Raw genomic sequence first — 22,839 nt, 5'->3', positions numbered from 1 at the left:
CTTAGAAAAGAGCCTTACACTGACAGTTTTATTATGATTTATAATTCACAACTAGTAGTTTTCCTTCTCTTGGAACTTTTCTTTACCATGTTCAAAGAAAATACTCTAATTATATGCTTATAAAATATTTCACATCTCCTTCACTTATTCATGTTACTGTGTTAAGGATGCTCATAGGATCATGTTAGAAATTATCTAAAGCATTAATCTAAACATGGCTGTGCAATTGTCTCCTTGTACAGCATAACGGGAACCTCCTTAAGAATAAGAGCCCATGAAATATCTTCCTTTAACCAATACAGTCAGGATTCTGCTACATTCTACTTAAGAATGTGCCATGCTGCTTCCATGGATCTGATTACTATAAAAAGTTTACTAAGTTGTTTTGGTGAATTAGCCTTTGGTATATGGGACAGTTATTACCAGATGCCTAATATTGCAAGATGAATAATGATTCATTCAGTAAATGCAGGTTAACTTTCTGCTATGTGCTAGACATTGTGCTAGGCTCTGGGTTGTATAGATACACATATCATAATCTCTGCCCTTGAAGGTCGCACAGGGAACTGGAAGACATATACATGGAGAAACAAATATGACAGCATTAATGCCATAATTGTGGTATGTCATACAGACCAGTTTGTACTGTGCACTTTAGAAGCTTTAGGAGGAGTAAGCTTTTAACTGATTCATGAAGGGTGAGTTAGTTATTCATTAAAACAAGAACTAAACTAGATGTCTTTTTGCATGCTAACATAGCTACCATTTCTAAAAATAGTTTTTATTAAAAAACATATTAAACAATATTCTGGTCTTACATACATTCACTTTTTGCAAAATGCCATGAATGCAAAGTGGATCAGATACAGATAGAGCTGTGTCAGATTGTTTGCTTTGTGTGGAGATAAAAATGAACAATTATTTGGTTTTCTGTTATTAAGGAGTAGAAAATATGGGGATTCAGTTACAAAATTCTTACTGTTTTCTTTATTTTTTTAAAGATTTTATTTATTTATTCATGAGAGACACACAGAGAGAGGCAGAGACATAGGCAGAGGGAGAAGCAGGCTCCATGCAGGGAGCCTGATGTGGGACTTGATCCTGGGACTCCAGGATCACACCCTGAGCCAAAGGCAGACACTTAACTGCTGAGCCACCCAGGCATCTCCTTACTGTTTTATTTCTAACAATTTTGTTTATCTCAAAACTCTCTCTATATACATACATACATACATACGTTTGTATATATATGTATATAGAGAGAGTTTTGAGATAAAATTGTGTGTATATATATGTAGAAGTCTGTCTGCTCTTGTGTGTATGTGTATGTGTGTGTGTGTAGTGAGCTCCTGTTTTTTGAAAAAAGGATTGAGCTCAACATTATCATTTGTTGTGAGAATTTATTCTGTCTGTTATTTTCTTTTATTTCTAAGAATTAAGGATTGAGTGAATATCCTCATTGTCCTAATGTATCTTTTTAAAATGTCATGCTTCAGGGCAATCTGATTTCTTTATGATCTTCAGAAAATTTTCCACTGACATAACAGAAATGATTATTTATCTCCCCACATGTTCAAACTGCCTTAAACTGCTTTAGGGTTATTTGCTTCACAAGACTTAGTATTGATTCACATTATATAACTGACTAAGGAAAAAACTAGTCTTCATAAAAGAGCTAGAAAGATTGTCTTAAGTCATGATTTTGTTTTAATCATTTTTGAAATTTTTGCTGAAAATTATAGTGAAAAGCCCACATTTTATACTACTTGAAATGGAAGGACTGCACTTTGTTTTAAGAAATTCAAATGGAATTTTTTCTTTCATTTTGTCTGTGGATCTTGCAGACTTTTTCTACAGATAGGTAGATTTAAGTGTGTTGTGGGAGAAAAACTGATTATTGATGAATCACTCATAAGTTAGTTTAATTTTCATTCTTTGAACTAAAAATGTTCATTTTATTAAATGATTAAATTTCAAACATTTGTATTTATATACTATTTCTTACCCACCTAAAGTTTTTTTGAACTTAAAGTCACCTGCTTTTATGAAATATTTTGATATTGCCAGATCCACTATTAGCCTCAGTGAAAGACAAAACAGTAACTGCCACAAATAACTCTCTAGTTTAAATATAATTGGTCAATAAGTCCCTACCCACATTTCCTGCATGTCAACCTGCGCTGAATTCTCTCTCTTCACATTGATGAAATGCTACAGCCCTGGCAGGAAAGGTGACTTTAGTGTCTATATTCACCACTGAATTGGGAGATAATTAAGCATATTGCAAAATATACAAATTAAGACACAATATTTATAATTTATATAATAATTTCTAATCACATATCAGAAATTTAATTAGCTTAAGCACACAACCAACTGATTATACATAGTATTTGATACCAGGTCAGAGGTAAAATGTATTTAAAGATCATCGTATTTGTTTTTTTAGCAGACATAACTTTGGTCCACTGCCTAGCACAATGCAAAGAGTAGGCAAACAATAATTATTTAGTCAGGGAAGGAATAGTAATTTGGCTGTATTTACCTAATAATATTTGTGTTTTTTGTTTGCATACACATCTGATAATAGAGAAGTGGCTCATTGTTTATCAGAGGTAGAAACTAGGGTGAAATCAAAACAGCATGGAAATTGGCATTGTGAAATAATCATAATAGTTATTTATTGAGTGCTTATTCTCTGCCAGGCAGTGTGCTATATTTTTTCACATGAATTAGCACTTTAATTCACAATAGCCTTATGAGATAGTCATATTATTAGGTTTCTCTATTTTTAATATGGACAAACTGGGCTCAGAGAACTTAAGCAGATTTGCAAAGGTTACACAGCTAGTACAGGCTAGAGGGGAAACCAATGTCATAATTTATATAAAGGGCAAGTTGTATTGCCTTTTCGGGATTGTTGAAGTAAGACTTTCTGTGGTGAAATTAACAATATCTGTCATTCAGAATATGAATTTTATCTTTTAAGAAGTGCTGTTTTAAAAACGATTGTGTTAAAAAACTAAATAAAAACAATTGTGTTAAAACCAGAGTATTGATCTTTCAAAAGAGGAATCCTCACTCCTATATTTTGCATCATTTTTTGTCTTATTGCTACATTGGCTCCATTGTCTGACCTTTTTGGTATATTTTCAAAACTGTGAGGAATGGCTTAGTATAGTGAAAATGAATAATAAAACTGAAATTATAAAACTTACAGTACTATAATAAATACAAGAGAAATCTTTAAAAATAAACTTGACAGTGACCTAAATGATATAGTAATTTGTGCCCCTGCCTGAAATCTTCCCAGCACCAATTGCTATTTAAGAGCGCTCCTCTTTGCAGCCTCTTGTTCTTAATGACAATGCTCTCAAGGAAATCTATAGTAAAATAAAATAATACTGTATCATAAATAAGTGACTTTTTTTAGTCACTATGAATAAGTAATGTGTGAAGTTGGCTTCCCCTAATATAAGTGTTTTTAATTCATGGGAACCCAGTAATTGTACTGTTTTGCTATAGAGTTGAATTAGGGCTAAAATACTCTGGTTTAGCCCTTTTCCAGTAGGTAACTAAATCCTAAGTTTGTGTAGGTAATTCAGTTTTGTTTTTTTTTTTTTTTTATCTGAAGGTTGATCTCAGAATGGACCTATGAGGACAATATTGAGTGAGATCCAGAAGGGTCTGATTTCATTCTGCATCTTTCCTTTTATGGGAGTTGGTTTTTAAGTTATTTACATAATTTAAAAACTCCACTTTTGGATTCATATCTGCATGAACCAGAATGAACATGCACGCCTCTGGGAACACAGACGGTGTTTGACAACAATGGCATAGGGAGAGCTGGAGGTGAACTGCTAGGCAGATGCATCTCTGACACAGTGCATGCCACTGCCTATCAAGGATGGCATGCAGAGGCAGACCAGCTCTTCAGAACCCGTCTTTCACACTCTTGCTGATGCACAGCTGAAAGACTAAGTGGGTCTAAGTTTATATGTGGGGTTTTGGGGGTTTGGTGATGGTGGCTGAAATACACATTTCAATAAAAACCAATTGTATGGGAGCTTAACAGATAACTGTGTTATTGTTAAAACAAGTTTTTGTAACTAGAAAATATATATATATTTATATATACACAAACACACTAGTGTCTCCATAGCACTTAATAATTAGTAATGAGGAAACAAAGACATCGAAGCCCAGGAATGTGAAGTAGCCTTATCCAAATTACATGCCACTAAATGGTAGAGTAGATTTGAACATGGATTTTTTTAATTAAAATCCAGTTCTCTTTTGCTGTATCACATTACCTATTTAATAAAACCTAATATTTATAAAATAGAATAAGAAGAGAAAAGAGATTTGAATGTTCTAACTTGATTTTTTTCCTCTTTTTTTTATCATTTTGCAATGACGTCAAAATTACAGTGATTTTCTGGTAAAATAAAGAGTATTTTAATGCCAGACCTCAGCAAAATTCCTAGCATATTCTAAACTAATAATTTAATAAAGAACGAAAAAACCTGTCTTTATGTAATCCTTCATTTTCTTTTCTTTTATAGTTTTAAAGAAGTTTTAAAATAAAACTTTTAGAAGGTTCTTATAATACATGTTTCTTTTCCACTGTATGGTGTTAATAAAGCATCAAGTTCTCAATTAACTAACACAGATAAATAACACAGATATATTTATAGTGCCCTGAAATTAGTTGTTTTTTTTTTTTTAGTTTTTAAAATCCCCCAATATTTTTGGCAATTGAGCACCTGTTATCACAAACTTTACATTCCGCATCATTTCTTCAACAAACTCTTACAAATTATCTGTAGGGTAATGTGGATGGTTCCTCACAAGCTATAATATACTCGTTGCATCATGTTGTTTTTATCCTCTCTGCCCGCTGTTCATTCTCAATGTGAAAAATCATAGCATATCAGTGACAGGAGGTCTGGCGTTCAGGCAGACTTTTGTAATTATTCCCACTGAGGCACTGTCAATAGGATTAAAAAACAGATTCTGGATCTGTCCATCCCAGATGAGGTCAGCACTTTGAGCAGTGGGAGTACTATTTCTACAAGCTGTGCTTTCCCCTTTGCATTATAGAGCATAGACATTAATATGACACAAATATTTGAACGATCCTATGGAAACGGACTAGCTTTTCTCTGAATTAAGCTCTGGATTAAGTACAGTGTCCATCTGCAATAAATAAAATAACAACATTCGTTAGTATCCCTAACTATGTATGTGTATAGATTCTACAATATTAAAGCCCAGAAAGTTTCAATTACAGAACAATCCACTTATAGTTCATAATTAATAAACTCTTTGCAGCTGCATAACTGTGGCCGGAAACATCTGCAAAGCCTCATATTTTACACACAGACACATACACATAATTCCTTCAGAAAAAGTTCAATTGTGCTTAAAATCACAGGTCTGGAAACAGAGTAAGACTTGAAGAAGCTGAATCTAGTTGTATTCAGTTAGTTTATGGTAGGAGAAAGAGCTGCTGGGCTTTTCTTGCCTAGCAAAGAGATGGGTTAAAATAAAATCATATTTAAGGCCTATTCAGATATTCAAACAAAATTAACTTTGTATAATTAAAAATCTCTCCTAATTATAAGCTTGATTTTGATAAGAATCTATTTCCTTCTTTATAAAATTTATAAAATGAAATTGCTATCCCTCAGATAAAAGATTTTATTATTTATGAAACTCTAAAATTAACAAATGGGTAAAATGAATATATTGATTATAGATCATGATGTAGATTATAGATTTAAAATTTTCTGATATTTTTATAATTCATAGTTAATTTATTACATCTAACTATGGCCTTAATTTCTTAAAAGATTTATTTATTTATTTTAAAGAGAGACAAAAAGAAAAAGCAAGAGCCTACAAGTGGAGGAGGGGCAGGAGAGGGAGAAGGAAAGGGAGTGAAGTAGACTCCCAATTGAGCGCGGAGCAGGGAGCCCTATTTGCAGGCTTGATTTCAGGACCTTAAGATCATGACCTTAGTTGAAATCAAGTCAGGTGCTTAACTGACTGAGCCCCCCAGGTGCCCCCTAACTCCAGCTTTATAAAAATAGATGAATATAGAGTATATGTGTTAGAAAGACAAATTAATATATTATTAACATGTAAATTGGCATTTTTCCTTAATGTTTTCTTGCTCGTATGTTCAATTTGAAGTTGAATTATTAATGGATTTCATTATATATGCCAGCTTTTCTGAAATGTAATTCACATACCATACAATTCATCCACTAAAGTGAACAATTCAGTGGCTTTTCAGCAGAGTCCTGATTTGTATGACTATCACTACAAATCAAATTTAGAGCATTTGAATTACCCCAAAATGAAACCCTACACTCATTAATAATCACTTGCCATTTCTACTCACTGCCTCAGCCCTTGGCAACCACTAATCTACTTTGTGCTTTTAAGGGTTTGTGTTTTCTGGACATTTCATATAAGGGAAATATATTTTTGTGACTGGATTCGTTCACATAGCCTAATGTTTTCAAGGTTCATCAATGTTTGCTGAATAATATTCCATTGTGTGTGTTTATTAGTTGATGCACATTTGGGTTGTTTTGGGTTTTTTTGGCTATTATGAATAATATCACTGTGAACCTTTACGTACAAGTTTTTGTGTCGATATACGTTTTTATTTCTCTTGAGTATATACCTAGGAGTGGAGTTTTTGGTTAATCTGGTAACTATATTTAGCTTTTTGAGAAATTGTCAGTTTTTGTCTAAAGTGGCTGCACAATTTTACATTCTTCACAGCACGGTATGAGGCTTCTAACTCCTTCATATTCTTACCAACATTTGTTATATCTGCCTTTTTTTTCTTATTGCCATCCTAGTGGGTAAAAGTAATATCTCACTGTGGTTTTGATTTGCATTTGTCTGATGGCTAATGATATTGATCATTTTTATGTGTGTTCATTGGCTGTTGTTATGTCCTCCATATAGAAATAGCTGTTCACATCCTCTGCCTATTTTTAATTGGCTTATTAATGAATTTTCATTTTTTTTTTCATTTTTATTTTTCTTAAAATTCTAATTTACTAGATTTCTTTGTAATATCTCATTTTACCATCAATTTTATGGTGGAGATATCTTGTCATGCATTCTTTAGAAACTTTGCTAGTTGGAAAAAAGACCTGGGACTTACAGGATGATAGTTCTAAACACGTAGAAAGCTTTTAAAATATAGAAATGTCCGGACCTTAATAATGATTCAATTATTTTGATAAGGCTAAGTTATTAGTGTTTTTTCAAAGAGTCCCTAATGTGTAGTCATGGAAGACAGCTGACTAAGATATAGATTATCAGTGCCTTAAAGTCCAGGATGGTGTCAAGTGTGTCTGAGATTAGAAGTGGAGCTTAAGACTTCCAAAAAATGAGTCCATTAAGGACCAGAAAATCTTTCTTATCTGTAGAGGAACTCTAAAAGCATGTGGATTTTCTGGGATAACCAGTTTGTGGGAAAGGGTCTTTAGAAATACAATCGATAGGATATCCCCCAAGTTTACCCTTATAGGTCATAAACCTGAAGAACCAGAGCGAGTGTGAGAATCTGCACCCTCATTCACAAGAAAGATATGCCATTTCTCCTAATTGCTTAACCTACCCAGAAATCTGTCTGTGGCTTTTAGGATGACCTTTAGAATTGTTCATCTGTGTTGAACACAGATTTGTTCTACTAGTACCCTGATTGTTCCACAGACTACATGCATCATGCAAGTATATACTCAAAGGCCTGGCACCTTGTTGCTTAAATGCTTAACATCCATTGAAGACAAGTATGGAATCTGATTGTTAGAAGAATTTAACCAAGAAATCAGAATGCCAGGTTTTAGTATCAACTATCATGTATTTAAATGTCCTCATGTTCAGAATTTGTTACAGTATTATTACTTTTAAGTAATTCATTTCTAAATGGGAAACTCTGTTGTCTTTACGTCCTTTTTTTTTTAAAAGAATCGAAATCTTAAACATTATTTGAACCAATGCAGTCACATAGGGGCACTATTCTTATTGAAAAATAGTTGAAATTAAACATAATAAATTCTATTTATTTCATCACAGTAGATAATATAACATCTTGTAATATAGCTTATTGTAACATCATTTAGTGGCTGTATTGCAGTATATTGTTAGTGCGTGGTAAATAGACGCTTCACATGCTTCCTAGATTCCTTTTACTTTGGTGATTTTTCATTTAAAGAGTAGAATAAGTGAAGGCTTGCTTGAGGTATGAAATCTGACAAGATTATGGTTCTTGGCTCTAGGATAATGAACTTACGTTATTTTATTCATTAGGACCCTAAAAGACTGAAGAAAAAAAACAGTAGAAAGAATCAATCCCAGGCCTTTGTGGTAACACTGCTAAAATACTATTAATCAAATGATAACTGAAAGATTATTTTTACCAAAGTAATTAAATATTGTAAACAAATTTTATACATATTCCCAGTCTTCATCAATCTAGTGAACGTTACCTTAAAATAATATACAATTAAAAAATCAAAAACATCAAAAGGCAGGAAATTACAATTGTATGGGTTTTTTTGTAACTAACTTACCATAGTGCTCATACTGCATTAATTAAATCTTGCTTTGAGTTCAAATGCTGTTGAACAACTTGAGAAATAAAGCAAAGAAAGTTTTAAAATTGCATTTGCAAAATTCCTAGAAAGTTATTCTTGCATACTTCATAGTTGCGTATAAAGGGAATTTTTCTTTAAGGTTTTAGAAGGCCTTTACCTCTAAAAACTTTTGTATTAGTACATTTTAGAAAACCAGCTGCAAAAAAAAAAAAAAAAAAAAAGAGAGAGAGAGAGAGAAAAGAAAAAAAGAAAACCAGCTGCATTTGTAGAAAGGAGAAATTCCCTTGATTTCCACATAGGCTTTTTGGGAGCCATTGGAGAGATCACCTAGTTCTTATGTGGCTGACTCTCAGATATGTCACTTCACCCCAGTTTCTCGCACTGAGTATTTTACTCAAGCTATTTTGTATGATATCTTATCTAAAATTGTAATTTTAAGAGCATCTGTTACTTCCTTCCCAAATTTTTTACCACCCAGTCGTTCACTATTATCCTAAGAGATACAGCTTATGCCTTTGCATGTTCTTGGCTTTACTTTTAACACCATAGCTCCAAAGATTTTGTACTTATTTTTAATAACTCTAAATTAATAGTCTTCCTAGAGATTAAGTGAAAACTGTCTTGTCACAACTTATTATTTTCAATATTAACTGAACTGAAACAGCATATTACTTCAAAGAAAAAATGTTAAGACTTTGATGACCACATTTTTCCGGTACTGCCTCTATCATTATCTATTTAATGATAGCCATGCATTTACTCCACAATTTTGCAGGCATCTTTGGTGCCAGAATTCACAGTGCAATTGAGAGCACGTATTTAGTATCTCTTCTGTGAGGTGTGCGAGGCTATTATTTCATAGTTTTCTAAATTAAAATAATAGTTTTAAATTAGTAAAGGGGTATAATAAAAGACAGCAAGGACCCATAGAAAATTAATTTTTAGGGTTGCTAAAGCCCTGGAGACCCATTGAATAAGTGCCAGACTTTGGCTCATTGAGCAGTCAAGGCTGGTGGAAGAGCATATGGTTGAGTATCAGTAGTCCTGTGTTCTAAATCCAGTTTTAACCTAGACAAACAGAATTATTTGAAGAACTCAGGTTACTTTTGCTTCAAATCTGCTTTCCCATCTGTTAAAGTGGTAACAGAATTTAATGTAACTTTGAAAGTTGAGTGATAAGGGTTTTAAAATTCTCTACATTAGGTACCATATATATTCTACAAACCATGCAAGTTGAACAAGCAATGTCCCTCCTTATTTGTAAGAAAAATAGGAATATGCCTTTATTAGAAGCTTTTATTTGCAATGGGAGAATTAGGATTCTGCAGAATTCCACTAGGTAGTGTGCTGCCTAATAATTCTGGAAGCCTTCACTAGTACATGTTAAGTTATGTTACCATTGTGGGCCCCATCTCCCTGCTTCCTAAAAACTAATATACACATGTCATTAAAGAGTGTCAGCACATACCTCTTCTCTCTGTCTCTTTCTTTTTCTTTGTTAATTCTCTTGTCCTTAGTTATCAAGCTGCAGGTTGTGACTAAAGCACGGTCTTCTCTATTTTACGGATATCATATGTGATCATTGCATTATAGATAATACATAAAGCAAGATACAATGAATACTTACAAAGAGGAATTTCTATCCTGAGAAACCCATGCCAAATCCTTTATCTTACCAGTTAACCATTTTTTTAATGTGGCATTCTATCTTTAGAAACATTTAAAAAAATAAAAGAAAAAAAGAAACATTTTAAAGTGTGATCTTTGGTTATACTATTTTATGATCAATCTCATTGTTCTCTCTGTGATTTGTAGCAATTGCTACTGAGAACATGTGAAGTTGTATTAAGCTTCTTTTCCTAAAATATTTGTGAGTGTTTTCCTCCTGTATGAATTGAGGAAGCCAACTAAAGGCAGACTGGCTTCCGAGGACAGTAGTGAATCATATATTTACAAGGAGATGGTTGTAGTTCTCTGTTTATACATCTATCCCTTGTCTGTTGCAATATAACACACCTTTAAGTTTACAAATTATCTAAAATACATGTCTCATTTGTGTGAAATAGCCTTATGCTCTTGAAGCTCAAAAGATGATTGTAAACTCTCAGGTAGATCAGAATAACTTGTTAAAATATTGAGCATGTGAACACAAGTAGAGAATGACTCAGTATACCATTTTGGTAAGATAGGACTGTTTATCCCACCTAAGAGTGAAAATGTGAGTAAGTTCCTGAGTGATGCCCAAGTTGAGGACATTAAACAAATGTGAATATCATAAGTTAAAAGTCATAATTGAACTTATGTTAAATATTCACTAATCTTTCTTTAGAAATATGATTAATTTTCATTAAATATGAAAGTCACTAAAATTTTAACATATTCATTTGATAAATATGAAGGGTAAATTAAACTTATTTAATATATTCAGTGTATAATGCCATTAATTAATAAAGTTGTTGAAATAATGAAAATTTAATTTGCTAAATTTCAATTAAACGTAAAAATGATAAGTAATAGAAAATGGTTCAAGGTTACTTGATTTAATAGAAAATAGGATCTAAATGAGTAAGAGCAACTTCACTAGGAGGTGATAGAGGCATTCTTTGTACCTGTCTATTCATTGCTGAGATCAATTGCCATGTTAGTATGATTGTACTGTTAACCTCTCTCAGCAGAGGAGGAACAGTCCTCATCTGTTTACAGTTGAAGGCTTTCTCCTAATTTCTGGGGGAATAGGTTTCTCCTTTTCATAGGATTTTGTTATTTTTAGTAACAAGGGAATTCACTATTGGAAGGCAGCCTGCCTTATAACTTAGAATTGGTTGAAATTGTATCCTGAAATTTTCTGAAAATTTGGGGGTGGGCATACATTCCTGTCATTATCAGTTGATACTTTTTATACCATTGTTCTTTCTGTCAGGTAATTAAAATTATTTCAGTATTTTCTATATGAACCAAATTAACACATACAAAGTTAATTTACAGCTACATTATATTTAGGAAACAAAACTTTGAAGTATATGAATATGTATCAACAAATAAGTTAATTATATTGAAATTGAAGTTACCCTGAATTAAATAACCTCAGTTTTTGTTCAGTTAAATTATGCTTTTGTTCAGTTTGGGGCTCTAGATTTTGAACTGATGCCAACTACAGGTGCAAAGTCACTGTATCATTTGGTTTTTATTATTTCGTTTTAAAATGTAGTATCATAAAACTAGGTTATTGATATACACTAAAATTTTGTCATAGAGAGCTTGGGTTTCACAAATTAAATTTCATATTTTATTCTTTGCTAAATATTACTAAAATCAAAAAGTAAGTCTATTTGCTCATATTTCTATTTTCACTTTCTTTTGCATACCCAGCCTGTGGCCGTGGGTTCTACAAATCTTCCTCTCAAGATCTTCAGTGTGCTCGTTGTCCAACTCACAGTTTTTCTGATAAAGAAGGCTCCTCAAGATGTGAATGTGAGGATGGGTATTACAGGGCTCCATCTGATCCACCGTATGTTGCCTGCACAAGTAAGTTCATAATAATAAAATAGGAAAGGGCTTTCAGAATCCTTCCACTTGTTTGTACTAGTGTAACATTGCTGAGATAGTCATCGGATTTGTGAATGCATCCTTAATTATTATTAAATGTTTGCATTTTTTCATGAACCGATAAGGCTAAATAATAACATAAAATAGACACATCTTACGCTGTCTTTAGTGAGACTTTCACGTTTGTAAAATCAAGATACATTTAATAATATTTTTCACATATATCTAATGGGAATCATAAATAAATGTAAAACTTATTTGAGTCTTAACGTGGATATGAAATGTGATTAAAAAGTCATGATTTCCAAATTAAAATTCCATCACTAACTAGAGCAAATCTCACATCTTGGTGCTTCACTTAATGAATGTTGGAGAGACCCAAATCCAAAGCCGATCCCAGACTTGCTGTAAATCATTCTTGAGCACATTAAGAATGAATAGATGTATTCTCTGTTATATAGTTAAATGGGAGACTATTTTTAAGCAATTGCACAACTGTTTTTTTTTAGGTGCATTAACTGTTCTTTTTAATTGCTTAGAAGAAAAATAACTAAAGACTGTGGCAAAAGTACAAAGACAGTTGTTATCCTGTTTTCATTTTGACATATTAAATGGAAAATAAATAAAGCCTCTTGCCAAGTGAATTCAAGGAGGCTTTTATGCAGCTTCCCTAGGCAAGGTAATGAAATGTTTATGTAAAAGAAAGCATTTCAACTAGTTTTCTGTATGGTAATTGAGCCACTAGCTTAATGGCCCATGTAGATCCTTTCATTCATTTTTTTTTTCTATTTTTGTTTGTTTACTTATTTTTGGTTTCCAAAGGGCCTCCATCTGCGCCACAGAACCTCATTTTCAACATCAACCAAACCACAGTAAGTTTGGAATGGAGTCCTCCTGCAGATAATGGAGGAAGAAATGATGTGACCTACAGAATATTGTGTAAGCGGTGCAGTTGGGAACAGGGCGAATGTGTTCCCTGTGGGAGTAACATTGGATACATGCCACAGCAGACTGGATTAGAGGATAACTATGTCACTGTCATGGACCTGCTAGCCCACGCTAATTATACTTTTGAAGTGGAAGCTGTCAATGGAGTTTCTGACTTAAGCCGATCCCAGAGGCTCTTTGCGGCTGTCAGTATCACCACTGGTCAAGCAGGTATGTTTTTGTGTTTGTCTTCACTAAGTGAATAATGTGACTACATAAGTGAGGTGTCTCACTTGGATATTTAGTTAACTTGGCTACACAGAACCCAATTATTCCAGCCTGTTGATTATTCACACCTTTAACTTTTCTTTGTTATTTCTCCTGTCACCTATTAAACCATTTGCTAGACTCATTAACATCTCCTCCAGAGATCTGGCCAGAGAAATAAAAAGGGATAAATTGTAAACCAGTTAAGACGGTTCTAAGACAGGCAACTCTGCTGAAAGATCTTGAGGAAGAGAGTAAAAATATTGGACAAAATGAGATGTAGGCTAATTCTTGCAGTTTTACTTTTTTGTGTGGTACATGCTTATGATCAAAATCTAGATGATAATTAGGAATGATGGAAGAGTTGAGTGCACTGTCTCACATTGTGTTAGCCAATATTTTACCACATTGAAGGTGATATTTGTAATATATGGCAAGTCTGTTAAAATTTGCATGAGGGAATTTTAAGTTCATCAGTAGATTTGTGATCATAGTACTGTTCATAATATTAGAGATCATATTACTGTTCATAATAATAGAATACTTGGGAGATCTCATGAGGGTTTCAAAAGAAATGAATTAGGAAATAATAACCATGATGATTGTGAACTTGTAACTTAGCCTAAAAGCAGTTTTCATTTACTTTCTTCTCGGAATTTGAGGTATCCTACTCAGTCCTTCTTTGTTGTGGTATGTTTTGGAAAATACAAATTGGTAAAGCAAGTTTCAGAAATTGGAAACTTTCTAAACCTTCAGAAAAATCTTATTACAGAAAGACGTTTCAGAAATTGAGGGCTTTCTCAACCTCTAGCTGCTGAAAGAAGATGCTGTGTAGTAGATGTAACCAAGTGCCATGTCATCATCATTAGTAAAATGGGACCTGTACTGGAGTACTGAGTTGTGTGAGCATCATAATAAGCTTATAACAAAGTCTTCTTGATCTTTGGCTAGTTGTCAGAAACCAGTATTATCCCAAATTCCTGGACATAGATTAATCTATTCTTCACTTCTATGCCAATTTTAACAAAATGTTACCTATTTAAATTGTATCTGCAGAATGAAAACTATGCATATGTTCTCATGCTTACCATTTTGAACAAATTAGTGAGTTCTTAATCTAAAGGTTTCATTTTGATGTTTATTTGAAAGACTATTGCAAATCAGATCTCCTGTGTAAAAGCAGAAATCTGGGGGCAAAACAACCTAGAAAATTTTAAATTTTCAAAAATTAAATGAAAGAAATTTTTGCCTGTGTTGTTTTACATTGGAATATGTCACTCTAACTTTACAGTGGGTGGGTTTGAAACATTTTAGGATCATGATTGTGACACTATAGCTATCTTTGGAACTATTAATAGAAACTCTTAGGTATACTGTGTTGGTATGTTCTTTTATCCCTGCTGATATCAAGTATAGAAGGGACATTTTTATTTATTTTTGAATATGACCCAAAGGTGCTGAACTGATGCCACAAATAGAGTTCACCAAATAGGCTGCTTTGGGGGGTGGCTTATTTATTTATTTATTTATTTATTTATTTATTTATTGTCTGTGGTTTAATTTTTCAGGTTAATACTTCATGGGCTAAATAGGCCATAGATTTTTCCCATAAATTCTTTTTTTTTAATTTATTTATTTATGATAGTCACTGAGAGAGAGAGAGAGAGAGAGAGAGAGAGAGAGAGAGGCAGAGACACAGGCAGAGGGAGAAGCAGGCTCCATGCACTGGGAGCCCGATGTGGGATTCGATCCCGGGTCTCCAGGATCGCGCCCTGGGCCAAAGGCAGGCGCCAAACCGCTGCGCCACCCAGGGATCCCTCCCATAAATTCTTGAATCAAATATCTTACAGTAGTTAGGTAAAGTGGTTTTGGGTGTTGATTCTCTTCTGGTTAAGAGCAAAGTAGTTTTGTTTGTTTATAGGGAGGGAGGGAAGAAGTAATTCAAACGTACAAAAATTAGATTGTGATGATTACAGAGCTCTGTACAAATACTAAAGAAAATATTGAATTGTATACTTAAAAAGAGTAATTTTTATGGTATATAAATTATACCTCAATAAAACTATTAAAACTTTTTAAAGGAATAAATATAAGAAAGTTAAAAAGCAAACCATGTTTATACTTCTATGTTAAAGTATTAATTTACAACTGTATAGTCTCTACTGCATCTCAAATACTAAGACCCCATGAATTTAAAGTTAGCTTTTTTTACGTTCAAAAAGAAATGCATCTAAATAAGACAGTAATCTGTGATAATTGTAAACGTTTTCCTTTATTACTTTTTGAGGATTTTATTTACTTGAGAGAGAGTGTGTGCACATGCATGCGAGGGAGCATGAGCAGGATAGTGGGAGGGACAATCTGTCTGCAAAGGGGCAGACAGAGAGGAAGTAGGAGGAGATTCCCCACTGAGCGGGGAGTCCCAATATGGGGCAGAAGTTTTCCCTTATTTTTTTTTAACAGAGGAAATTTAGATTATATTAGTGATTGCTCTATGGAATTTGTATACTCACTTCCCGCTGCTCCCCATCACCAGTATTTTTGCTCTTTCTAAAGGAGGAATGATTTGAAATTTTGCCTATGTTCATTACTGTCCATGGTAACCTGCAATGATCCTTGAAATTCTCATTCTCTATTAACTAAACAGCATCACCTCCCACCTAGTTTATGCTACAGTCATTTCAATAATGATTTTAAATCTGGATTTCTGGTCAGTTATCCCCCTCATCAGCAATCCACTGATGCCTACTATAAAAAGATTTATTAGGGGAATCTCATGTGTCTGGGCAAGAATAGAGTGAAGATGGAAAATAATCAGCCAGTGTTTGAAAGGTAGCGTGTACACTTTGTAGTTTCTTTTAGTTTGGAGTCTAGAGCACAAGACCTCTGTCCCCACCGGTGTTTGTGGACATGGAACTACACTAAGACCCCTTATGCTTTGTTCAGGGTAGGAGTAAGGTATTCGTGTTAAAGAATCTGTGCCCTAGCCCCTCCCCTGCCCCTTATGAGTTATGTGCTCTTTGCTGGATCACTGAAGATCAACATAACTAAAATGGAGATAAAATGTTTGATGATAGATATTAGAAAAAAATTGAAAACTCTTTATTGTCATAAAATATTATTGTAGTGAGTTGCAAAATGAATGCTGAATTAATCCTCTTTTTATATAACTCTTTGTGAACCTGTCAAGGCAAAACACTGTAAAATCTTTATCGAAGTGTGGGGGGAATTAGCAATTATGTTTCATAACTTGGAGGAGGAAGAGATTAATTTTGTTTTGCCTATGTAAAATGGGACTATTATCTAGTCACAGGCTATCTTAAGACTGAGATTCTACTTTAAACTAATAATTAGCTTTAAGATGAAAAGTGTATAGAGAACAATATATGATATTCATATCTAGATAATTTTTGTATGTATTTATTAGGAATATATGACTTACATAAACAGTCTAATATATATACTTCTCATTTCTGTTTTATTTTGTTAGGAATGATATGACACATATCAAACATATGTATGTTGAAGGTATTTTTAAAAATATATAAGTGAGGGGGAAAGCACATACACTTAATATTAGATGTTATAATTCTGATTCTTCCTTACTTTGGAAGGTTCTCTTGAACAGAAATGGTCTTAATAATTACATAAGTGTTCTTTACAGCTGAGTATTTAAATGCTATTTTTTATAACAATTATGTTAATTCAGCCAACTGTGTGTATCAAACAGTATAGAGGATGGTGGGGGTAGCAAGGTAAAGTTTGGGTCTACCCTTATGAGGATTCTATATTGTAGTAGATATATTTAGTTGCACATCTAATAAGGCAGAGTGCTTGAATAGAATGTGATGCATATCGTCGAACATTAGGAACAAAATACAGGAATCCCAAGAAGGAATAATTCATTCTATCTTTGGGAAAAAAGTGAGGTCCTCACAGAAAAGATGCCAGTCAGTGTAGAACATTGGAATAAATATGATTTTGCCAGAAGGACAAGTGAATCATGTTCTAGGCCCTTAAAAGGATCTCCCCTATTAAAACATTGTATAAGTGCCACTACATTCCTTCTACAGACTAAGTGCATTAACACAAACTTCTGGTCTGCAGAAGTTCCAAAAATTTTTGTCTCTTTTTATAATACCTCAGTTCACTGCATGATCACTTAAACAATTAGACAGTTTTAAAAGCATTTATAATATGTGGTCTTACCCCTGGAGAGATTTAAAGGACTCGGTAATTGTTCTTCAGGTCAGTGATTATATGTTATGTTCATCTGTACCTTTACCATGTAACACAGTTCTTTCTGTCTTGCTGAATGTTGTGCAATTAATTCCAATGGGAAAACTAGTCATACACAAGAAAAGTTAAATGATTTCACAAGAGTGGAAACATTGAGACATGAATGGAAAAGGCATAGGATTTGATACTCGATGACATAATTACTCAATTTTAGATAAATTATTTCAGCTCTTTGAACTTGAATTTTCTCCTGAAATGGTATCATGCACTTGACTCCTCATATTATAAAAATTGAGCTTTTAGCTTAACACCAGTTACATTTATTAGAATAGAAAAGTGTGTTATAGTACTATAACAATTATAATAGTGGAAATAATAGTAAGAGTGACGAGTTACTGAATACTTACTATGGTCTTGATATTTTTCATATGTAAAATGTACATAAATAGAATGCCAATTGAATCACTTAACTCCTTTGAACTCATGTAGCCCTCTTAAATAAAGGAGAGGTTTGGGACAGAAGACCTCTACAAGCCTGTTTTATGCCCATAGTTAAATGGACAGTCATAATACCATACAAACTATACATTGTGCAGTATGTTGTTGATTGAAATTATGGATTAATTTATAGCTGAGTAATACAGGTACAGATACCATAATTTTAATGGGATTGATAATTTTAGAATGCTGTAGAAAGCACTGAGTCAGAATTAAAGATGAAAATTGTAATCTCTTGAAAGAGGATATAATTTCCCACGTTGGGCTCCCCAGGAAGCAGACACTTAGATGGAGACTACTGTGCAGGAATGGTATATATTAGGCCATGCCCTTGGGACCAGTGCCATAGGAAGAGAAAGGAAGGGAGCAAGTATGGAGCAGAGAAGCAGCTGAGATGTGATGCAATCTCACGGAATCCTCGGCCTACTCCATGGGGGAGCTCTCCACCCGTAAGGACTCTTCATATTGCCCAGAGTTGAAGAGAGAGTGGCAGGCTTTCATACCTTTGTATTGTCCCAACATGGCTACAGGAAGGAGCCTAGGAAGGAGGAAGGTGTCATTTTTCAGTCAAGGAAATTCTAAAGTGGGGTAGGGAACTAGGTTTGCTTTTTAGCAGCCATCTTGGCAGCTGGGCAAACAATTTCTTCAGTTCTTCACTGAGGAAAATGTGGGCAGTCCCTCACAGCATCCCAGGTTATTGCAGTCAAATACACTGCTTACCTATAATTATTAAGTATTACATCATCTTATCATGAACTACTTGTTTTAATGGATTGGTAATAAATTATTCTTCAGTGAAAAAGGGACATACTAAGAGGTGTTATCTGCTGAGGATGTTAATAACAAAATCTCTTGCAGAGAACATTGACTGTAGCATTTGCCTTCTGGCTATGATTTTATTGCCCTTTTATAAGAAACTTTAAAAATACCCCTGCATATCATAATTTGACTAATTTGTCTTATGTTTTCAAATGCCCAGATTTTTTTTTCTGTCAAAATTAACATTTGCTTCACTGTTCTCTTTATTTAGATTTATAATGTTTATATAATGCCCCAAATGAAATATAACCATAGAGTTATATAACATCATACATAAGCAAATCTATATGGAAAGGAGATAGAAAAAGTCATTTCCTAAATTTGTTAGATATATCTTCACTCACTTTTATTAGTGTGACTCAACTGTGACTATTTTCTCATAAATTAACTCAGATCATCTCTTTTCAATGATTAAAAATGGTAGGCCATCAAGTTATGTGTCCTGTAAGTAAAATAAATTATTCTTATTTAAGTTTATACATTTTGATATTTCTTTGGAATTTATAAGCTTGATTTATATTTTAAAGGAACAAGATGTTAAGAGAATATATTTTCTTGTTTGAGAGCATTTACTGATTATATCAAGTAATGTGAAATGCAGCAATCTCCGTAAAGTGAAATGAGATAAATGCAAAAAAAAAAAAAACAAAATCTGCCACCACTACCAGCAAAAAAACATTTTGCGGAAATAGTGTTAGTTTTCTTAAAACATACGTACATAAACATACATGTACTCTACAGCAGAAAAATCAACCGAATAAGATTCCTTCAACAGTAAGCCATTCAAAATACACATTTCTGTCATGTTTCTAGTTATTTTATAAATCTGATGCATCTGAAAGGCAGACCAGGATTCAGTCATGCTAATTCATGCCTTAGGGCATGATACTTCATTTTATTTTTTTCCGAAGGATTTTACTTATTCATGAAAGACATGCAGAGAGAGGCAGAGGCATAGGAAGAGGGAGAAGCCCTGCGGGGAACCTAATTTGGGACTCCATCCCAGGACCCAAGGATCATGACCTAAGCCAAAGGCAGATGCTCAAGCACTGAGGCATCCAGGCATCCCAGGGCATGATATTTTAGAAATTTATATATATATATATATATATATATATATATATATATATATATAAAATTTTGTTTAGCAAGTCAGAGTCTTAGACTATATTAGTGAAATTTAATTCTTTAAAGCTTAAGTATTTTTGACATAATTTAAAAATAAACATGTAGGTACATTTATGTTTTTTTCTTTAGTTGCTAATAGCAATTAAAACATATATATATATATATATATATATATATATATATATGAAGATCTTTTCAGATACTATTTTAATCAAATTGGTGACCATATTGGCATTGACACTGACAACTAGGACTTAATGAATATTTAGTATGTGCCAACCACTTTATACGTAAAGACCTGTATGCCTACACAGTATCTTCACATCCCAAACTTATAATGGACATTTGGAAGAAAATTACATCTTTCTGTGACATAGTCTTACAGTAAATAGCTCATGAATTTTCTTACAATATTTGTCACATGGTAGACTTCCTATTAGAATTCACAGTGTAAGAAAACAGTGACATCTTTGGTCTTATTCTCTAGCCTCTGTAACTAGTTGGGCCCAGGGTCCATGCTTAGTAAATTCATTGAATTAAATATATAAATTATTTCTATATAAAAATATTAAAAGAGATTTTGTAGGATTATCAAGATTAGTATAAAGGGTTAGTTCAACTCAAATTCAATATAATTTTATTTAAATTAAAAAAATAAAAAAAATATTTAAATTATGCAATAAGTATAGAAGATAATAATTTCAAGTATAAAAACTTTGTGATTTGGTCTTGAAACTATAGACATATTTAGAATCTTAAAATGAATTTTCACCATAACTTGATATTTAAGTAGAGATTTAAAAGAAAAGCTTAAAGAACTTGTATTTCAAAATACTAAAGTATAAATGACCTTTATATTTGAAAATTTTTATAGTTCTTCATATTATGAAAACCTACTGAAAATAGAATTATTATTTTCTTTTAATATAACATTGAATATAAGGGCACCTAGGTGGCTCGTTCAGGTGATGGGGCGTCTGGCTCTTGATCTGAGCTCAAGTCTTGATCTCAGGATTTTGAGTTTGAGCCCCTTGCTGGTCTCCACGCCCAACTTAAAATATTTTTTTTCATAACTTAATCTCTTTCCCTTTTGTGGTTTTGTGACTTGATAAGACTATAGCATATAGCTGTTATATGAATTTCCTCAATTAAAATATATATAAGGAGATGTCCTTAAATAACCTTGTTCTCAACCCCATGTCATCACTTTCTTGCGACCTCCATGTTTTCCAGTCCCAGTGTCTATGTGAGCTGTCATATCTCCCCTTTTCTAATTTTCTAAATACTTATGATGAACTATTTTGCTTATGTTGAGGTTAGGTTGAGGTTAACAAGTTGATCTGTAGACTCTTGAGTGGAAGGACTCTGTAAACATTTGAAAAAACTCTAGTGTTGTAAGGTGTTTTAAGTAGCCTCTCATATTTTTCAATTTAATATACTTAATCTTTTCTCAAGTTCTTTCATCTCAGCTTTGCTATTTTGTGGATAGTGATACTTAAGCATCTGAGAAGAAAGAGTTTAATTTGTATAATAACTCATTTATAACATTGCTATGGATTGAATTGTGTTCTCCTCTAAATTCATGTGTTGAAACCCTGACCCCCAGTGTAACTATTTGAAGACAGGGACTATAGGGAGGTAATTAAGGTTAAAAGAGATCATAAGGTTGGGGCCCTGATCTTGATAGGCTTAGTGTCCTTATGAAAAGAGACACCAGAGAGCTTGCTCTCTCCCCATGCACATTCACTGATGTAGAGCATGTGAGGACACTGTGAGAAGGTAGCCATCTACAAGCCAGGAAGTGTGGTCTCATCAGAATGTGAATCCCACTAGACGTTGATCTGGGACTTCCAGCCTCTAAAACTAGGAGATAATAAATTTCTGTGTTTTTGAGACACCCAGTCTGTATTATTATGGCATTCTGAATGGGCTAATACAAATATCCATCCCTGACATAATTTAGTTCCATCTTATCATGCTGAAGGAAAGTACTTATTTTCCATATGCCTATGACAGGCATAGACACTTTTGTGGGTGGGTCAAGTGGTGGGAGTTGAGGAATTTTATGCATTTCTATGATTTCTCCCCTTCCAAATGGCACTAAACTTATTTATTGCAATGCATTGGTAAGTGCCAGAAAGACCAATAGTAATATTTTGCTTTTGACATCCAAGGCAGTTTTTTTTTTTTTTTAAAAAACAGAGCCAATTTATTATCTCATAAATTATAGAAGGTGCTACTTTGATGGTAGCAGAACATTCTATATAAAGGAAGTTATGTGGTTTGTCTCTGAATTTTTAAGCTTGAGCAAGTTTGTCAAATTCTTGGCAATTTTAAACTAGCAATTTCAACATGATTAAGAAGTGAGTGCTCTTTTAGGATTTTCTAGTGAAAAAGTTTTTATAACTGTATTTTGGAGATTTAAATTTGTAACTAGTTAAATTTAAGCTTCCTCTAAATAGGCTCTTCAACAAAATATATGACTGCCCATTAGGATCATTCTCCTGGAATAGTAGATAATGATGGAATTATGTAAAGTAATTCTTATTATATGTCTTGCCCTTAATAGGAGGTCCTTCATTTTGCTACTGTTAAGTTTATTGAGTGGAGATTGTAGAGAATTGAAAATGCATTCACTAGAGTATTATTTGTAAAGAAATAGCTACTTTACTTTTAAAGTCAAGAAATTTGTTCAAGTGAGAAATAGAAAATCCGTTTTAACTCAAATGTGACTAACAAGACCACCTACTCTTCAAATTTAGCAGGAAATTATATAAAAAGCAAGTTA

At 33.2% G+C, this 22,839-nt stretch overlaps 1 protein-coding gene across 5 annotated transcripts in view; it reads left to right on the top strand.

Moving 5' to 3' along the window:
* EPHA7 (EPH receptor A7) overlaps positions 1-22,839 on the top strand; it is a 169,210-nt gene that overhangs the window by 47,312 nt on the left and 99,059 nt on the right. For all 5 annotated transcript variants that reach the window (XM_055330832.1, XM_055330831.1, XM_055330830.1 and 2 more), the window contains exons 4-5: positions 11,997-12,152; positions 12,996-13,331. In XM_055330832.1, the coding sequence (XP_055186807.1) occupies positions 11,997-12,152; positions 12,996-13,331 (492 nt within the window). The remainder of the gene's footprint in view (positions 1-11,996; positions 12,153-12,995; positions 13,332-22,839) is intronic.

Source organism: Nyctereutes procyonoides, unplaced genomic scaffold (genome assembly GCF_905146905.1).
Source record: "Nyctereutes procyonoides isolate TBG_1078 unplaced genomic scaffold, NYPRO_anot_genome, whole genome shotgun sequence".
NCBI lineage: Eukaryota > Metazoa > Chordata > Mammalia > Carnivora > Canidae > Nyctereutes > Nyctereutes procyonoides.
The sequence above is the reverse complement of the archived record's forward strand: the minus strand, read 5'-3'. Positions and strand labels throughout refer to the sequence as shown.